The 16,927-nt window shown below is 47.6% G+C and overlaps 1 protein-coding gene across 2 annotated transcripts in view; it reads left to right on the top strand.

Annotated features, from left to right (window-relative positions):
• Positions 1-3,235: 3,235 nt before the first annotated feature.
• PIGQ (phosphatidylinositol glycan anchor biosynthesis class Q) overlaps positions 3,236-16,927 on the top strand; it is a 36,303-nt gene continuing 22,611 nt past the window's right edge. The window contains exons 1-4 of one of the 2 annotated variants that reach the window (XM_064462210.1): positions 3,236-3,549; positions 8,173-8,873; positions 13,478-13,609; positions 14,803-14,923. In XM_064462210.1, the coding sequence (XP_064318280.1) occupies positions 8,200-8,873; positions 13,478-13,609; positions 14,803-14,923 (927 nt within the window). In that variant the 5' untranslated portion in view covers positions 3,236-3,549; positions 8,173-8,199. The remainder of the gene's footprint in view (positions 3,550-8,172; positions 8,874-13,477; positions 13,610-14,802; positions 14,924-16,927) is intronic. The other variant, XM_064462211.1, reaches the window with a different exon arrangement.

A 16,927-nucleotide genomic window follows, 5' to 3' on the forward strand; every position in this document is an offset into this window, starting at 1 on the left:
TAGCAGCTCCTGGCTGTGTGCTATGAGCTCCAGCCAGCCCCTGCAGGGCACATAGCAGAGCTGGCTGTCACCTCTGCCTTTCAGGGGACTCGTTCCTTATGGTTTTAGAACAGAGAGTGAGTGGGCAAAAGAGAAGTTGTGGCTCTCGTCGCTGAAAGAATTGTGTAGGCTGAATGTGTCCTTGAGAGCAGTACATCCCTTCTTCCTGACAAGTTGTTGGCCATTTCAGGAATAACTTAAGTTATCTGGATGGGGAGGGGGCTACCTTTAGCAAAGACATGCACTGCCTAAGTGTGACATCTGACCCAGGCTGGAATGGAGGAATAGTCATCCCCAGTGTCTCAAGTGTTAGCATGGACTGAGCACAGTTTGGAGAGATGAGGCTTACAGAAAATAGGGTTAGGAAGTGTTAAAGGCCTGAGAGAAGGCATCAATGTCAGGAACCAGAGAGGTGGAGATCACATCCAGTGTGCTCACACACAGGGATCTCCTTTACACCTAAATCCTCAGGCCAGATCTGGCACCAGCCAAGCTGTCTTTGAAGCCAATGGACCTTTTTGGCTGGTTCCTCCAGCTGCAGATCCAGCTAGCCAACCCTTTCATTTTTGCGCCATGGTCCCTGTTTGTCTTTATATTCTGAGCACATAATTAGCTGGCAGGGCTATGATCTGGTCTCTGTCACATCAGAGTGAATCCAGACTAGCACCAACACCTTGACCCTGGGTAGACACAAGCACCTGAGCTCAGACCATGTCCCCAGAGGTGGCAATAGACAGGGACAGTAATAGTCCTACTGCTTCCCCCAAACAGGGATGGGAGATTTGTCATGGACTACACTCCAGAGACCAGCTAGCAAAAGGAGAAGCTTCTGAAAACCATCTACACCCTCCATCTGAAGTCAGTCGCCATGTTCCAGCCAGCCAGCCTGCTGCTGAGTAGCCAGCGTGGCATGGGCATGGTGACACAGCACCAAGTCCACCAGCTGGCAGACAAGGCCAAAAGCCCGTGTGGAGATCTGGACAACATTAAGAACCTCTTCCACTATTGCCAGGACAACCTGGTCCAGCGGATGCACAACCCCACTAGCAGCTGCTATGGGGGAGGGGAGTAAGTGGAATCCATTGGTCCCTGGATGGTTCCATCTACATGACAGCCAAGGGTGCTCCCTGGGTCCACGTCCTCAGCAGCAGAGGCCAAATGCTGCACTCCTTGCCCTGCTGGCAAACAGGGAAGGAAAGCAGCACTTTCTTGCCAGAAGACGTGACTGGTTCAGACGGGAATGGTAGTGGTAGCTGACACGATGAATGGAGCCATCTGGGTCTTCAACCCTCACACCTGCATCTCCAAGGGGGAATGGATAAAAATCAGAAAGGTTGGTTCCCCCAGGGGTATTGGAGTGGACTCCACAGGCAAGATCTTGGTAGCAGACTATGCACAAGGCAAAGTCCACAGCTTTGCTCTGGACCATGCCTTCAAGACACTCAATATCCACTCGGTCCCCAACCTGCAGGGACCTCACTACATCAGTCTGGCGCCCCATGGAGGCTTTGTGGTGAGGAGTGCAGATGCATCAACGGTCTTCACAAGCAGCTGTAAGCTCCTCTGCTCTCTCAGCAGCAAATATGGACACCAGTTTGGCAACCCAGCTGGGGTCTGCATTGACATGGATGGCAGCAACATCCTGGTGGCAGATGAACAGCACCACACGGTCCACTTGTTCCCAGAGCATGGGGCTCCTGTCTGCCTGGTGTCTGCAGGGCTGTGGAGGCCCAATGGCATGGCTTCCTCCTCCTTTGGGCACCTCCTGGTGGCAGATGCAGGGGAGAACTGTGTCAAAGTCTAAGTACCTTGGGAGGCCCCCTCACAGACCCACCAACTCTGAGGGACCATGTGGTGACCTCAGCCTAACATCCATGACAGGAGTGGGGCTGGTTCCACTGCAGTCCCACTGAGCTTTGGGTCTGCTGGTGGGTCATGAGCTCCACTGCCCCCTTAGCTGAGCATTGTCCCCACACTCGACTGCCTTATTGACCTGCAGGTTCTCCAGATGGCAGAAGCAAGGACTAGATCAGCTCTGAGTTTCTTGGACCCAACAGAATAGCTAAGAGGACTGAGCTACCCAGAACTGGCTATGCTTTGGTGCCTTGGCAAAGTTGTTATCACCATACCCTCGAATTCTTGTGTATTTTTGCAATGGTAATATTATTTCTCTTCCCCACACACAATTTTTATGTGGCCATGGTTCTACCTTCCTGATGCCAAAGTATGACTGGAGGGGTAAGGCCAGGCGGGAGCTGGCAGCCATGGTCTATCTGGCACACTGGGTTTGCAGCAGACTTCAGCAGAACAGTAAAATAAAGGTAACTAATTCAGTGCTGCATTCCTGACCTCTACAGGGAAGCAACAACTACTGCAGGGAGTAAAATGTACATGGCCACGTAGAATTGCTCATATCAACCCACATCCTGGGGCTGAGCCTCGCCTGCCATCGGGCTTTCCCCCTGGAGAGGAGGGCTCAGGGAGCCACAGCTCATCTTTATCAGCAGAGGCCAGGGGAAAGCGGGCAGGGTGTGGTGGCAGAGGGAAGGGCCTTCTCCTCTCCCCGCTGCAGCCCTTGGCACAGGCAGAGTGTTGCACAACTCCTCAGCCTCTGCTGATGTCCGAGATCTGAGCTCAGTCACCTCTCACCTCAGACAAACCCCAGAGAGGACCCTCTCTCCTTCTTGGCCCTGGAAGAAGCGCAAAAGACAACGGACACCCTGTGGTGCCCTCCCAGACCCCCTTTCCCTGCAGAGCAATACAGCCCCAAGAGCGAGCCCAGCAGCAGAGAGAAGGCTGCATAGTTTGCAGAACCAGGGATAAGCCTGTCCCATCCCCTCTCCTCACACGAGCTCCCAGAAAACCAGTCTTCCCCCTCCTTATTTGCAATTCTGTGGCACCCAAAAAAAACCCCAAACCAACAACCCAACCTTTTCTTCACGGGAAGGAAGCTCACAGGCACTAGCATCTGTGCCCATGGCCCTCGGCCAGGCCAGGGCCTGCTGAGGCAGCAGGGATGGGGGAAAACATGGCCCTGTGAGGAAAGATGAGCCCCTGGACTTTGGGAGTGGGGGACAACGGGGTCCCACGAGGAAAGGCGAGTGCTTGGCCTTGCCCCAGGCCCGGGTGATGCCCCGTCTGAGGGCTGTGTGAGCTGGCGTTCCTTATCGGCCAGCTCAGCCGCAGCCCCGCCGCCTCGCCCTCAATGCGCGGGAAGGCGTTGGGGCGAGCCTCCGGTGAGCAGCGCTGCCGGGTGCGCCGAAGCAAGCCTCCGCCGCGGCAGCTCCGGGCCCTCTCCAGGCTACTGGGCGACGCAGCCTTAAAACCCAGGTGGAAAGGGGAGCTGGGGGCCGGGCCGAGCGGGATAGAGGAATCAGCAGCCCCGCAGCGCGGGCGGAACGTGGAGCGCGGTTCCTGGCGCCGGCCGGGCTCGCCGCGGTGCACAACCCGGCGCCAGCGGCGCCTCCGAGCAGCCGGACCCCGGCAGCAGCCGGCGCGGCGGAGAGGGAGGTAGGCGGCGGCGGCGGGCAAGGCTGGGGGAACGGGGCCCGCAGGGGCCTCCCCGTCCCCGCCTGCCCTCGGTAGCCCGGCCCCGAGACTCCTTCCCCGCCGAGGCCTGGCCGGGGGCGTTACCTCTTACCGGGGGTGGCTTGGGCTGGGGGCGACGGCGCAGGATCCCGCAGGTGTTGCGGGGACAGCCTGAGGGCCGGGGGGGTGTGGGTGATTAAATCTGCTTTAGGCTTGAACGAGGCGGGTTGGGGAGGAGGTGTTTCATTGCTGTTCTCTCTCGGCCCACCTGTGCCCTAAGATGGTGGGAAGGCTCTCAGAGGGGTCTGGACAGGCTGGATTGATGGGCCAAGGGCAACTGTGTGAAGCTTCGCAAGGCCAAGTGCTGTGTCCTGCCCTTGGGCCACAACAACCCCATGCAGTGCTACAGGCTTGGGGAAGAGTGGCTGGGAAGCTGCCCGGCAAAGGACCCTGGGGGTGCTGGCTGACAGCCGGCTGAACGTGAGCCAGCAGTGTGCCCAGGTGGCCAAGAGGTCCAACGGCACCCCGGCTGGTATCAGGAACAGTGTGGCCAGCAGGAGCAGGGCAGTCATCGTGCCCCTGTACTCGGCCCTGGTGAGGCCGCACGTTGAATCCTGTGTTTGGTTTTGGGCCCCTCAGTACAAGAAGGACATCGAGGTGCTGGAGCGTGACCAGAGAAGGGCAACGAAGCTGGGGAAGGGTCTGGAGAGCAAGTCTGATAAGGAGCGGCTGGGGGTGTTTAGCCTGGAGAAGAGGAGGCTGAGGGGAGACCTTATTGCTCTCTGCAACCACCTGAAAGGAGGTTGTAGTGAGGTGGGGGTCGGTCTCTTCTCCCAAGTGTCAAGTGATAGGATGAGAGGAAATGGCCTCAAGCTGTGTCAGGGGGTGTGTGTGTGTGTTAGATTGGAGATTAGGAACAATGTCTTTCCTGAAAGAGTGGTCAGCATTGGAACAGGCTGCCCAGAGAGGTGGTGGAGTCACCATCCCTGGGGGTGTTCAAAAAACATGTTAGATGTGGCACTTGGGGACATGGTTTAGGAGGCATGGGGGTGTTGCGTTGATGGTTGGACTTGATGATTCTAGAGGTCTTTTCCAACCTTAATGACTCCATGATCCTAAGATCACATTTACAAACCTAAAAAACCGTAAGTTAGAAGTTGGTGGGCTTGCAGGGACAGAGCCCTGCTGCTGCTCCCCTGGGACAGCCATGGCCAGTTTCTCAGTGCTTTCCATATCTCCTAGCCTGGTGGCCCTAAACCCTGTGGAAGGACCTTGGGATGGTCAGGCATGGGTTTGTCAAGAGACCAGCAACCCTTGGCATGGCTGGTGGTGATGGGGCAGCCTGCATGGGGGGACCAGGGCCACATCCTGCTGTTTGCCTTTGTTTTTCTGTCTAAAATTCTGAAATTAATCAGTCCTGGGGTCCTTTCCTTGTTTTTAGGTTGCATTGATGCATTTTAGGCGGTTTCTATTGTTGGTTTTGCTGCGCCTGAGATGGTTACGTTGATGCTGTGTGCCATCTTGGGGAAAAGCTGGGGCTTTCCAGCAGAAATGGGCAGATCTGGAAGACTTTAGGCACTTTATGAGCACTGACTCAGCATATTGGTAGGATATTTATGTTAAAATTAGCAGCAGTGGCACAGTTGACTGTGATGACATTTAAAATTTCAACTTCAGATTTCAAGCAGTCTATTGAAATGAATAAGGTAGGATGCACAACCAATTGTGGATTTGGGAATACGAGCCTTGCTGCCTGAGCTCCCAGGCCAGCTCCCTGGTTACCACCATGTTCTGCATTAGCATATGAATAGTTGATGGTTTTCAACTATTGAGATATTTTGTACAGCCTGAAAATGGTATCAGAGTCTTCTCTGCCATATCTGCAGCAGCCAAAGAACAGATGATGTGCTTAGGTATTATTTAACCTGAGCTATACCCAAAGTAGTTAGCTGCATGAAACTAAGTTAATTTAAAAGGTGTAAGAGGAAGAACTCACAAACTAGGGAAGGAAAGGATGAGAAGTGTTTCTTCTCCATGAGAAGTTTTCCCAGATGACTGTGGCTATCTTTAAAAAAAAAAAAAAAGTCAGTGAAAAATAAATGCTTGAATTAAGAGTCAGTTGATTATTCTTCTCTGAGGTGTCCAATGGATGGACAAACCTTTAAGAAGGACAGCTGTGCAGAGACACTGGAAGTCTCTTGTAATGATACTCTCAAACAACTGTGACATCTCTTGAGGAAAAAGAAGAATAAAAAGTCAACTTTAAAAAGTTAGCTGTCCAATATTACCTGTGGTAGCTTTGGTAATTAAAATAGAAATACTGAAAAAAAAATTCAAGTACTTATTTTCTTCATATTTTTCTGGGATCTTTAAAATACTGAGTTCAGTTTCAGTTTTTAGGGTATTCAGTTATTGGTAAACTTCATTTGTAAGGTTGCAGTACTGCAATATAGCTAGAATATCATGACTTGAGCTAAGTCTTTATTATTTAAAATAATTTCTGAGCATATGCCTATGTGTACATTCCCGACATGTTCAATCTGTTATTTTTCCTTTCAGAGCCCCTGTATTGATATAATTTATTTCTTTTTCCTGGGAAAACGTCTGTGGGTCTTAAGAGGGAAAAAAAAAAGTCCTTTTCTAACCTAAAGCTAAATAATGAAGCAAATCACATCTCACCTGATCATGTTTCTTTAACATTCTGAGTTCGGCAAGGAGGTAGGAGAGGTGATGAAGGGGAGACCATTTTGGCCAGTATCATTGGACAAACTATAGAGTCTTTCTAAAAGAAAAGCAAAATGTAGAGGACAGTGTTTATTTCAAACGTTTTTAAGGGCCAATCTAATTAGTCTAATCTAATTAATTTGCCCCATACCTGGTGTCCTGTACCCTTCCAGTCTCATGGTGTCACATCTGCCATTTTTCTACCCTTCCTTTGATATATCTTTCCCCTTTCCCTTCTGCTGGAGGCTTGCAACCCTTTGGAAAAACACATATTATCTGAGGTTCTTCTGAGATCCTGCATCCTCACAGACTCCTCTTCTCTGAGGTTATCCTTCTGGTCAAGGAGGGAGGGATGGAGGTCCCTCTGTGGCCTCCACATCTCACTGTGGCCTGGAGGGTCTGTGAAGCAGTGATGGCATTCACTGCCCTCAGAACCTGCAAATGGTGTCTGCTCCCAGCAACATGCCGTGAACAAAATCCCTTATGCTTGATTGAGGGGAAGGCTTGAGGTGTGCTTTGCAGTTTGACAGTAAAAGGGAAAATTCAGACCCAGGGAAATAACCATTACTCCTTGCAAACGCAGCAACTGTGGTGCTTTTCCTATCGGAGGAGCAAGCTGTGTGCTAAGGAACTTCACCTTGCTGCCTCAAGGGGCTGACAACCCATCCGTGAGCAGACATTTCTACTGCTGTACTTGGCAGGCTGTAGGGCTGGCAGTAAGTTAATAGCTTGCCTTTGCTGCTTTCCCATTGACTCCTGTGTGCTGTAGCAAATTGCCAGGTGCTGAGATTTACTAGATCATTTGTCCTGTATTAAAAAGAGAGAAAGCCAAAACTACCAGGGACCTCCACGTTGCGCATCCTCTCTACATGTTATAAATACGCTCTGTGTTCCTCTTTCTGATTGACTGGGTCCCTCCCAGAGGAGCCAGCCTCGAGGGCCTGCAGAGTTCTCACATCTCTAATAAAGCACAGAAGGACAGGAAAGGACAACAGGCGCTGGATACTGACTGTTCTGTGCCAGCGCCCTCCTTACTGCAATTACATTTCTGTTAGAAACCTCCACCTTATTTAATGAGACATTGTCAACTGCCTCAAAGCTCCTTTTCATAAAAGTCTTACAAAGCCACTGAGGTGTTTTCTTAATGATGTGAAGAAAAATAATGTAGATTAAGAACACTGATAAAGCAGAGATTCTTCTCCTTTTTTAGGATCCTGTATCTAATGAATTAAAACTACTACGTAAACTTCAATCAGTTAATCAGTAGAGTCCCTTTTGACAAAATTATTTTCTCTGTTTCCAGATGAGGGAAGTGAGACAAGAGCAGCTGAGTGACCTGGCCAAGGTTGTTCAGTGAGTTTGTTGCAGAGTGTAGCTCTGGGTTCTTAGGTGATAAAGGAGGCCCTGAAATTACCTGGCTTTATAGTGTAAACTAATATTTGATTGCCGGTGATAGGAAGAAATATTTCCCAGAGGCATCACAGTACGCTACAATGTAGTCCGTTCTCTAGGAAGTGCTCAAGTGCATCCAGTGTCAGATCCAAGACCTGAGGCTGGATGGATTCCTGATCTTGGCTGGTCCAACAGGCTGTGCTTGTCAGTGTACCACCATGAAAGACTGCTCCAGGACTCAGAGAAGGGCTTTTCTGAGAAACTCCAGGCTTGCCACCCCTCGCTTCTAAGTCTGCAGTATATCAGGAACCTTCTAAATAATTATCTGATGTGTGTATATATGTTGGTGGTCACTAATGTCATTACAGGAGTGGCTGGACTTAGTGTTTTAAAACTTGATTGGTCCTCCTCCCCAGTGACTTTGGTCAGCTCAAATTTTCCCTGCATTTAATCACCATTCTGAAGTTTTATTTCTGTGTTTATTGGCAGGTGTAGCATTATTCCAGGATCTCTGCCATGGTACTTAAGGTCTTTTTTCCGTCATGCTGCTCCTCAGCAGAAAGTGGAATTTTGATCGGCCGCTGGATCTCAGAACAGAACTCTGCTGTTATCCTTGCCGTGGTCCATTTCCCTTTTATTCCTGTCCAGGTGAAGCAGTATCTCAGTGAAGTCCAACGGGTGACAAAAGTCAGTGTTTCTGTGCTTGGCTCATGGAGCAACAGCAAACAGGAGAAAGAAGAGAGTCTGAGTGAGTTCTTGGAAGATCTTGGGACAATATTCTCCCATGAGCCATGGATTCAGATAAGCAAAGAAGGAGGCAGCAAATTCTGGAGCTGTTCTACCCTTCAGAAACACTCCAACAACCCTAAGGAGGAAGAAATCATCTTAGTATACTATGACCAGCGCAAAGTCATGCTTTCCCACCTACATCCCCCTTTGGACACAGCTACCTCCACTGACCACCAGGCAGACAATGCTTCAAAGCTCTCTGCCATCTTCAATACAGTCGCAAAGAGTAAGGTACTGTTCATGACAGACAGATACGATGATGGGCCCATCAAGTTGACGCACTGGCAGTCAGATGGCGTTGAAGCTAGTATCATTGTGGAGCTGATGAAGCAGGCCTCTGTGCCTGTGTGCATGCTGCTGACATTCCTGCTTTCACTTATCTCTGGGATCTGCAGGAGCAGGTAAGTGATGTGACATCAGCTGGCTTACATTTTGCATGGGAATGTAATTCCTGTTTAGGCATTTGCAGGGTTCCTGCTCAACCCCAGTGAGAAATACAGTTAATAAAAAAATCATTCTACTGGAAACAGGTTGCTGCAGAGCTGCTATTAAAGTTTGGGGAGCTCCACTGAAAACACAAGGCTAAAGGCTCCCTCAAATATGATAGAAGTCTTCAAGCAGCTGGGAGGTTTTCTGTGGAGGCACTGATCTCCCCATTTGCAGCAGGCGTAGCTCAGCCCCCCTTCAGTTTCATCAGAGCCGAAGCATTGGGTTTCTAGCTATTCCATGGCTGACAGAATGACATGAGGATCTCCTTAATGGCTCAGTATCTGGGACTCCCTACTCCCTGTTTGCTGTGAATCCCTCAGCGGCTGTGAAACATCAGCATATAGTGTGTCTAAATCCATCATCTCTAACAGATGGTGGTGCTGCAACCTTAGTACCTTATAGCAGGTTACAGGGAATGCTGGTCTACATAGATCCTTGGAGAAATCCTCTTGTCACAACTGTGAAACTGAATAGGATGCTTCAAATCTAATGTGTGGCAAGGCCTTGCACTAAAGAGGAATTCTGAGCAGATCTGAAGGGGAGAAGTTTCTGCATATAAAGCTTAAGAACACATCTGGTCAGCCTAGAGAGATTGTGCCAGAGAGGAGTGGAGGCCAGGTTCCAAGCTACAAGGGGACACTTTGAAATTTGGATAACAGCTTCTACTGTATTCATGGATAAATCTTCTCAAATACAGCCTAAGGGTATGGGGAATGGAGTTTTTAACAGGTTTCCAGTTGTATGATACTGTCATTAAAAATTACAGTGAAATTCCTGATATGCAAAGATTTTCTGAAGAGTGGGTTATGCCTTTTGGTACACAAAGGGAAAACTGTCTGGTTTTGGACTTCTCTGTCGGAAGAGGTTTAGGGCCAAACCCAAACCTGATACAGTCAAGGACCACTAGTTCCTGGGTCTGCTCTGTAGACACTGACTATGCATTAATGGTTTTTAATGGTAAGTAAGTCAGAACTTTGTGGTTGTGTAGAAGATTCGGGGTCAGCTCTGAAGGTCCTTTTTCTGGGTGTCTGTGGACTGTGTGTGACTACCAACAAACAGGATGATCCTTTTCAGGGTCAGACTTGCTCATCTTGATCAGTGCTAGGACTCAAACAAGGCTTAGAGTCAAGCCTTGCAGGTCTCCAGAAGGCCACAGTCTAAGCATAACTTGGGAGCTCCAGCTCAGTCTGGCAGGATGGGCACAGATAGCTGCTACCCAGCTTGTTGGGAGCTATTCTGATTTCAGCTTTTCCTAAGCCCAGTACAGACGTTTTGAGCCAGAGCAGCAGCCAGGCTAGCAGCTAGGTGTATGTACCAGTAGGCAGAATGCAAGGCTTGCTGTGTGAAACCTAGGTTGAACTTGTTCTTAATCTTGGGAGGTAGATACAGGTTTCTTTCTGCTTTGTTTTATTCACCCATAGTATCAGTATTATATTTACTTACCTTATGGGTGTTTTAAAACATCGGGCTTGGAGAACAGTGATTAGTACCCAGCTTTATAACAAACCTCCTGATTGAGCTTCTAAGTCATTTAATGTAGTTCGGTTCAGTTTAGCACGTGACGTGTGGTACAGCCTTCTTTGTGCCAACACACACAAGGCAGGGAGAGTTCAAGATGTCACGTGCAGGTGTCCTTCCTGTCCCCTCCTCCCTGTGCTGGGACATGATGTCCCATAAAATAAGATCTACTAGGTTTTTGCTCCTTCTGGTCACCGGACTTTTTTCTTTCCCATGATTTTGTGATGGTGAGGGATAGTCAGCTTTGAAAAGCTAAAAAAAGAGGTCAGTGATGTCCTCTCAGGCTGCAGAGGCTTGGGGCTCTTTTGGATATGCCACTGTTGTGTATTTGTGCTGGGGACGCAGGGCAGCAGTGTTAGTGAGCACTGACATCCATCCAAGCTTACCAAGCGCTCTCAAGTCCTGTACATCTCAAATTAAGGCATTTTTTCAGCACCACCTGGTGCTAAATAATAGCCATTGCAATTCTGTCTTCAGAGGGACTTGTGTGCAGGATTTCCATTACCGCTGAAGGTCTCTAGTGTGCTGTTGGGGACATCAAGATGATATAGTACTGAGGCAATAAACTCTGTGTGCTCCGTTTAAAAAAAAAAAAAAAAAAAAAAAAAGGCCTTTTTACAAACACCATGACCTCTGATTCCTCATCCAGAAGGGAGGCACTGCTCCTGCAGTTTCTAGCAAGGAGCAAAAAGGCAGCTGGGTATTGCAGATAAGCACAGACCTCTGACGTGTCTTTTGGGCCTATCCTGTTCAATCAAGGAGATGCGTTTACCCGGTGCAGGCTGCAGTGGGTGCACATGTTGCAGGGTGCTCCTGGGGATGAGGCTGCTTTGGAAATCATTCTCACTTGTGCAAGATATTCCTCAGGCAGAAGAAAGCAGCAGCCTACCTTTTTTTTTCCTTTGACACGGGAGAGTAGAGGTGTCTGGTCAGTGGGTGACCCACAACCTAGCTGCCTCTAGCCTGGGGAGTTGTGGAGCAGCAATGGATGGTAAGAGACACACGTTGTGGGGAAAGGATGGGGAGACTGTCAGTCCAGTGAGCGTTTAGCACAGCGCCCCAGAGCCGTTGCTTTCTGCTTGAACTGAGACAGTCTGGCAGCTGTTGCTTTGACCAGTAATTTTTCACCTTCAGTTGTCTACATAACCACACAGGTAGAGCGTTTCTCCTTCCCCCTTCTTGGCATTTCACATGCAATTCTCCGCTTTAGCAGAGGTTTGCCACACCAGAATTTGAAACCACTGGACTGGGATATAATTGGAAGAGAAAACTCGTCTGCACTTGTGCCTTGGTGAATCAGCGAGCCCAGGACTTTGAGATTAGTGGCCAGTGCACCCCCCATGTCTCTCTCCCCTGCACAACGCTCTTTCCTCCACCACTTCAGATACCACCTCCTGAGTAGTCAGCTGAAGAACAGTGCATTCATTTGTCTATGAGGTGGGAGGCTGTAACAAAGATCTGAGTAACTCAGAGGCCTCAAATTAAGAAGAATGATTCACAGTACACCGTGTGTATTGCAAAACCAACGTGTGTGAAATCTGAATGGGGAGGGGGAATGGGGGACTTCAGCACTCGTTTTTTAAGATGACAAACCTTGCCTGAAGAATCGTTGAAAGGGCTCAGGAGGATGGGAGGAGGAAGGGGATAGCAACTACAGCAAACTGAGCAGGATTTTGAACAAGCCATATCCTCATGATTTGTGTAAAATGTATAAATAACGGCCAGAGCCCCGTCTGCCCATTCTGTGCTTTATCCTGGCTAGTCCTAAAGGCACTCTGCTGCTGGCTGACAGGGTGAAATCCTCCAGATGAAATCCGGGGAAAGCAAGCACATGTTGTAGGGACATTTCCAGGCTGTGCTTACTAATGATCCAAACAGCTGTACAATTTTAAAAGCAAAGCAGAATACTAGGAATAATTGTAGCATTTGGAATGACGTAAACTGAGGAACATGTCAAAGCAGTAACAGAGGGTAGGTGAAGAAGGTGACTAAAAGTGAACATAGATTCCTGGACCCTTAATAAGAAACTGTGAACTAATGAAACAACCATTGTGTACAGGAAAGAAGTGATCCAGATTATGTTCACATCAGAATTTGTTCCCCACAACAAACACAGAGCTTCGTATTGCTGTACCACTACTTTGCCCTGCCTGCATCCAGTGGTGTCATTTTTGACTACACAAATCACCCTCATTCCTTTCTTTATAGGTTGTGTGGTAATAAAAGTAACCTCCAAAAATAATTGAGCATCATTTAGTACTTTTCTTCTGAGTTATAAAAAAAGAACCGTGTGAATATTTCCTTCCCTACAAGCCTCATGTGGATGTTAACTTTGAAAACTAATTAAATACTAAATGTCCTGTTATCTACATAATGCTGGTCACCCTTGGCAAGGCATTAGAGAGAAGAAAGAAATTAAGACCCTGAGAAGGGGGTTTGGAAGTAATAAAAAAAAAAAGAGAGAAGAAAAGGATCAAGTGGAAGAAAAAGAAAAGAGAGTAAAAGGGACAGAAACAGGGAGAACACAGCGGTTTGTTATACTGAGTGCACACTAGACAGAGACTTGTGATTTGTAATACTGGGATTTGTGAAGCAGTTGCACCATGTTGTGCTATTGCACTGTACATACAACCGCCTTGACTCCAGCCTCCTGGAGACTTAGAGCAGTGTGCAATCCCAGTGATGTATCCCAAAGCACAGGGTGGAATCAGGATTGCATTCTGGCTTCCTTGGAAGAACAAGACACTTGGTTTTACAGAATGGAAATGTGAGATTGGGTTGTCTGCTGTAGATGGCTTGATCTGGAAAGGCTGCCTTAATTCTGTTAACCTTTAAGAGAGTAGTTGACACCTAACATTCTTTAATGATAGTATGTTGACACCATCTCTGGTTGTACAACCTTAACTTCACACTGACTGTTTTTTGCATGGAGTTTGTACACTGTACAGCCTGCAAAATGACAAAAGCAAAAGGGGACATACCCGTGATGTTTCTGCAGGGTGCTGAAGTTTTGGCCTTTGTCCTTCTTATGGAGCAAACTCTCAACTTGTGAGCAGCTGGGGCATCGCCTGCAGCACCTCCAGATCATCAGCAGCAACAAGAAAGCTCAAACCCAAACTCAGCTAATGAGGTATGGAGTACAAATAAAGTCATGCATGTGTTTGCTCTAGCCCTGTCTCCTCTGGGGAACCCAAACCACAGATCCTGTGTCCGTGCAGCACTACTGGGTCCTCACCACACCGTGTCATGTTGCCTTCCTTGCTGTACTCTCTGCTAGTTTGCAAATCTTTACTCTGCACTCTGTTCATATTAATTTTGCTTTTTGTCAGATATATGCCTTTTTCCCTAGCCTGGGAAAGGCAGCTGGGATATTGCCCACAGAAAGCTTGTACTGTACCTATGTGTGTAGTGCTTTGCTATAACTGCTCCCACAAGCTCATTGCTTTCACATATGCTGCTGTTAACCAAAAACTGCAATCAGTATTCAGTGGCACTTTCTGCAAGGGCAGAATGCTCCCCTCTTTCACCCACTCTTTTGGGGAATCCTTGCAGTAAATGCAGACCTGAGACTCCAACAGCAGTAACAAAGTCAGTGTAACAGAAAAAGCAAACATGCAGCACAGTGAGTGGAACAGGGAGGGGCAGAGATCTGAGACAGATAGTGAATGCCTTGTGGCCATTACACAATGAGTCTTGTTCTGTGTGGTTCTCTGATCCTGCAGTAATAGACTCCCAGGGAAAACTTAAAATAGATGAGCAGATTTGAAGGCCAAAAGTAACTGTGATTGTTTCATCTTGATTTCCCAAATAACAGACGTCATGGAATTTCATTGAGAAACTCTAGCAGTGAGGGGGCAGTTCAGCAGCCTTTCTGGGTATGTTTGTGTACCCAGAAACATTATTTATTACATTGACTAGTGGTTCAGCTGAAGTATACCTCTTGGAAAGCCATCTGATCTCACCGTGGATACTCCACATGCTGGTGCCCATAGTATTGGTAAATCCCCTGAGAGTGCGTGTGTGTATATATACACACGCTTTGTCTAACATTCCTCTTTGTAGCTTCAATCCCCCTCTTTGCTCCCCTTACTAAGAAAGGCTTTGTGGTGTGGCAGGCTCCGAGTGGTTCCACGTTTGGCCACAGAAGTAGCAGCACACCAGCGAAAGTCAAAAGATCTCTACACCATGCCTCTTCAGTAAATTATCCTGGTGTCCCTGGGACATTAAAGATGCTATGTAAATGAAGCCAACAACTGTCATTGAAACATTGAACGCTGCCCTTCCTTTTCTCTCTAACAGTCTTTCTCTTTATCCTGCATGCAGGAAAGCCAACATCTTTGTCTCCCTGCTGATTGATGTGACCCTGGGGATACTGCTGATGTCCTGGCTGTACAGAAAGAACCGAATTGGTCATCTCGCTGACGCTCTCATCCCTATGGCTGATGTAAGTCCAGCCAAAGCCATTTCTCTCTCACCTGCTGTAGGTACTGAGAAGGTCTTGATGCCTGGGGTAGCTGTAAGGAGGCAATGCCTTATGCACAAGGATTTCAGAGACAGTCCTGTCTGAAGTCATGCAAATTAGGTCTCCTCTAGAAGAGTGAAATCTTCAAATCAAGCCTGCTGGGGCTGCTTAAAAGGAACACAGCTCTCCTGTGTGTGTGCAGTGAATAGTAATTAGATGTTTACCGGAGGGCTGCTCCAGTTCTTGAAGTAACAATTATGGCTTGGACAGAGCTCTGCAGCTGCAGGTTGAGTGGCTATTGAGCCAGAATACTTCTATTCTGGAGTCAACATGAAGTGTCCTGAAGTTGTTGCTGTATGGGGCATTTGGGGGGGTGGGGGCGGGAAGCTGTAACCTGGGTTGAATTTGATAAACTGCTGAAAAGTCAAATTTGATAAGCAGCTGTGCTTGTAAAGAGGAATGCCATGGGGAAATCCAAAGGCATTAGCTAGTCAGGATACAAATAGCTGAAATCCTGTCTGGTGTACAGATGGTAAAGTAGGAAAACTTGCTGTGTCCTGTGATTTTTCTCAAATGTAACTCCTCTTTCCCACTAAGATCCTTCAACATCAGCATAAATTCATGAAGAACAACTATGACTCATGCTATCCTACTTTTCTGGTGGTTCATTTTAGGTGCAGTACTCCAATATATCTGTTTAGTGGCAGTAAGGAACATATGATGTACTTCAGAGGCTGGAGACCAGACCAGTAATTTGAAGTTAGCTCCATTTTAAGAGCTTCTGTGTCTTGGGAATACATGTGCAGCCAGTGTCGAGCACTGTCATGCAGCTGCAGAGCCTAACCCTTTCTCTGCCCACTTTCCTTTAATTTATGGGAGAGAAGATGGATCTTTCCAATGCTTTCTTTCTAGCAGCTGGAGAACGTCCTCTCTTTGCTCTTTGTCCCACTTCTTGGTTGGGAGGATCTTATTCTGATTAAAGAATTCCAGCAGCAATTTATTTTTCTTACTTATCCTGTCTTTCTTGGGAAGAGCTCACATTTCCCTTGATGATGATCTGCTTGGTCCATGTCTAGCCTTTTAATTGTTACAAGCCATAGGTCTTTGATCATTCTTGTGCATGCTGTGCTTTCAGAAAGTGTGTATGGAGTGTCCAGTATAGCTGTGGATCATTATTATTGCTAATTTTTTTTAATTTTTTTTTTTATATTTTTTTTTAATATTTTTTTATCTTTCATAGTCAAACTTCTAAGGATTGCTGCAGACACTATTCAGCAGCGGCGGCGGGGTAGAAAGGACCACAATTCTTGCAATACACTTGCTCTTGTATTTGGGCTATACACTAAAAATACTTTTCTAAGTCTTATTCCTAAGTCTTTTTCCTAACAGGTATTTCAGCTGGAGAAGTTTAAGTTCTCTAGAGCTCTTCCTATGGGAGTACTGTAAGTGTCCAGCTCTCAGAAATCAGATTTCTTAACAAGTCTGCAAGGAAGTGGCTTTTGGCTGCATTTCTGTTTGCACAGGTGCTCCAGGAGGGGTTCCATCTGCCCAGTGTCTTTGGCAGATGGACGCTCTCTGTGCTCAAGGTGTATCCAATCCCAGCACCTGTCCTGGATAGTCTTGCTTGAGAAAGCTGCTCATTCATTCCTCTTTCAGTAATTTGCTCATCTGTCACTCAACTTATGCATCATAGTGTCAGTTATTTTCATCTCCTACATGTGCGGACTCCATTCCCTTGGTATCACGAAGAGGTGTTTACTTACTTTCCTAGAAGCGTTAACTCCCCCTTGTGTGGCTGGCCTCATAATCGGTTGGTGCCGTTCTTCTCTGCAATATCTCCAAGCTTATCAATTCAGGCCACTTGCAACTCTTTTTACTTTCCAGCCTTACTTTCTACTTTCAAGCATATTAGATTGCAGACATAAAATCATTTGGAGTCCTTTTACTCTCTTTGGTGGGCATTGATTTATATGTATTATGTGCAGG

The sequence above is a fragment of the Phalacrocorax carbo genome, chromosome 10 (genome assembly GCF_963921805.1).
Source record: "Phalacrocorax carbo chromosome 10, bPhaCar2.1, whole genome shotgun sequence".
Classification (NCBI taxonomy): domain Eukaryota; kingdom Metazoa; phylum Chordata; class Aves; order Suliformes; family Phalacrocoracidae; genus Phalacrocorax; species Phalacrocorax carbo.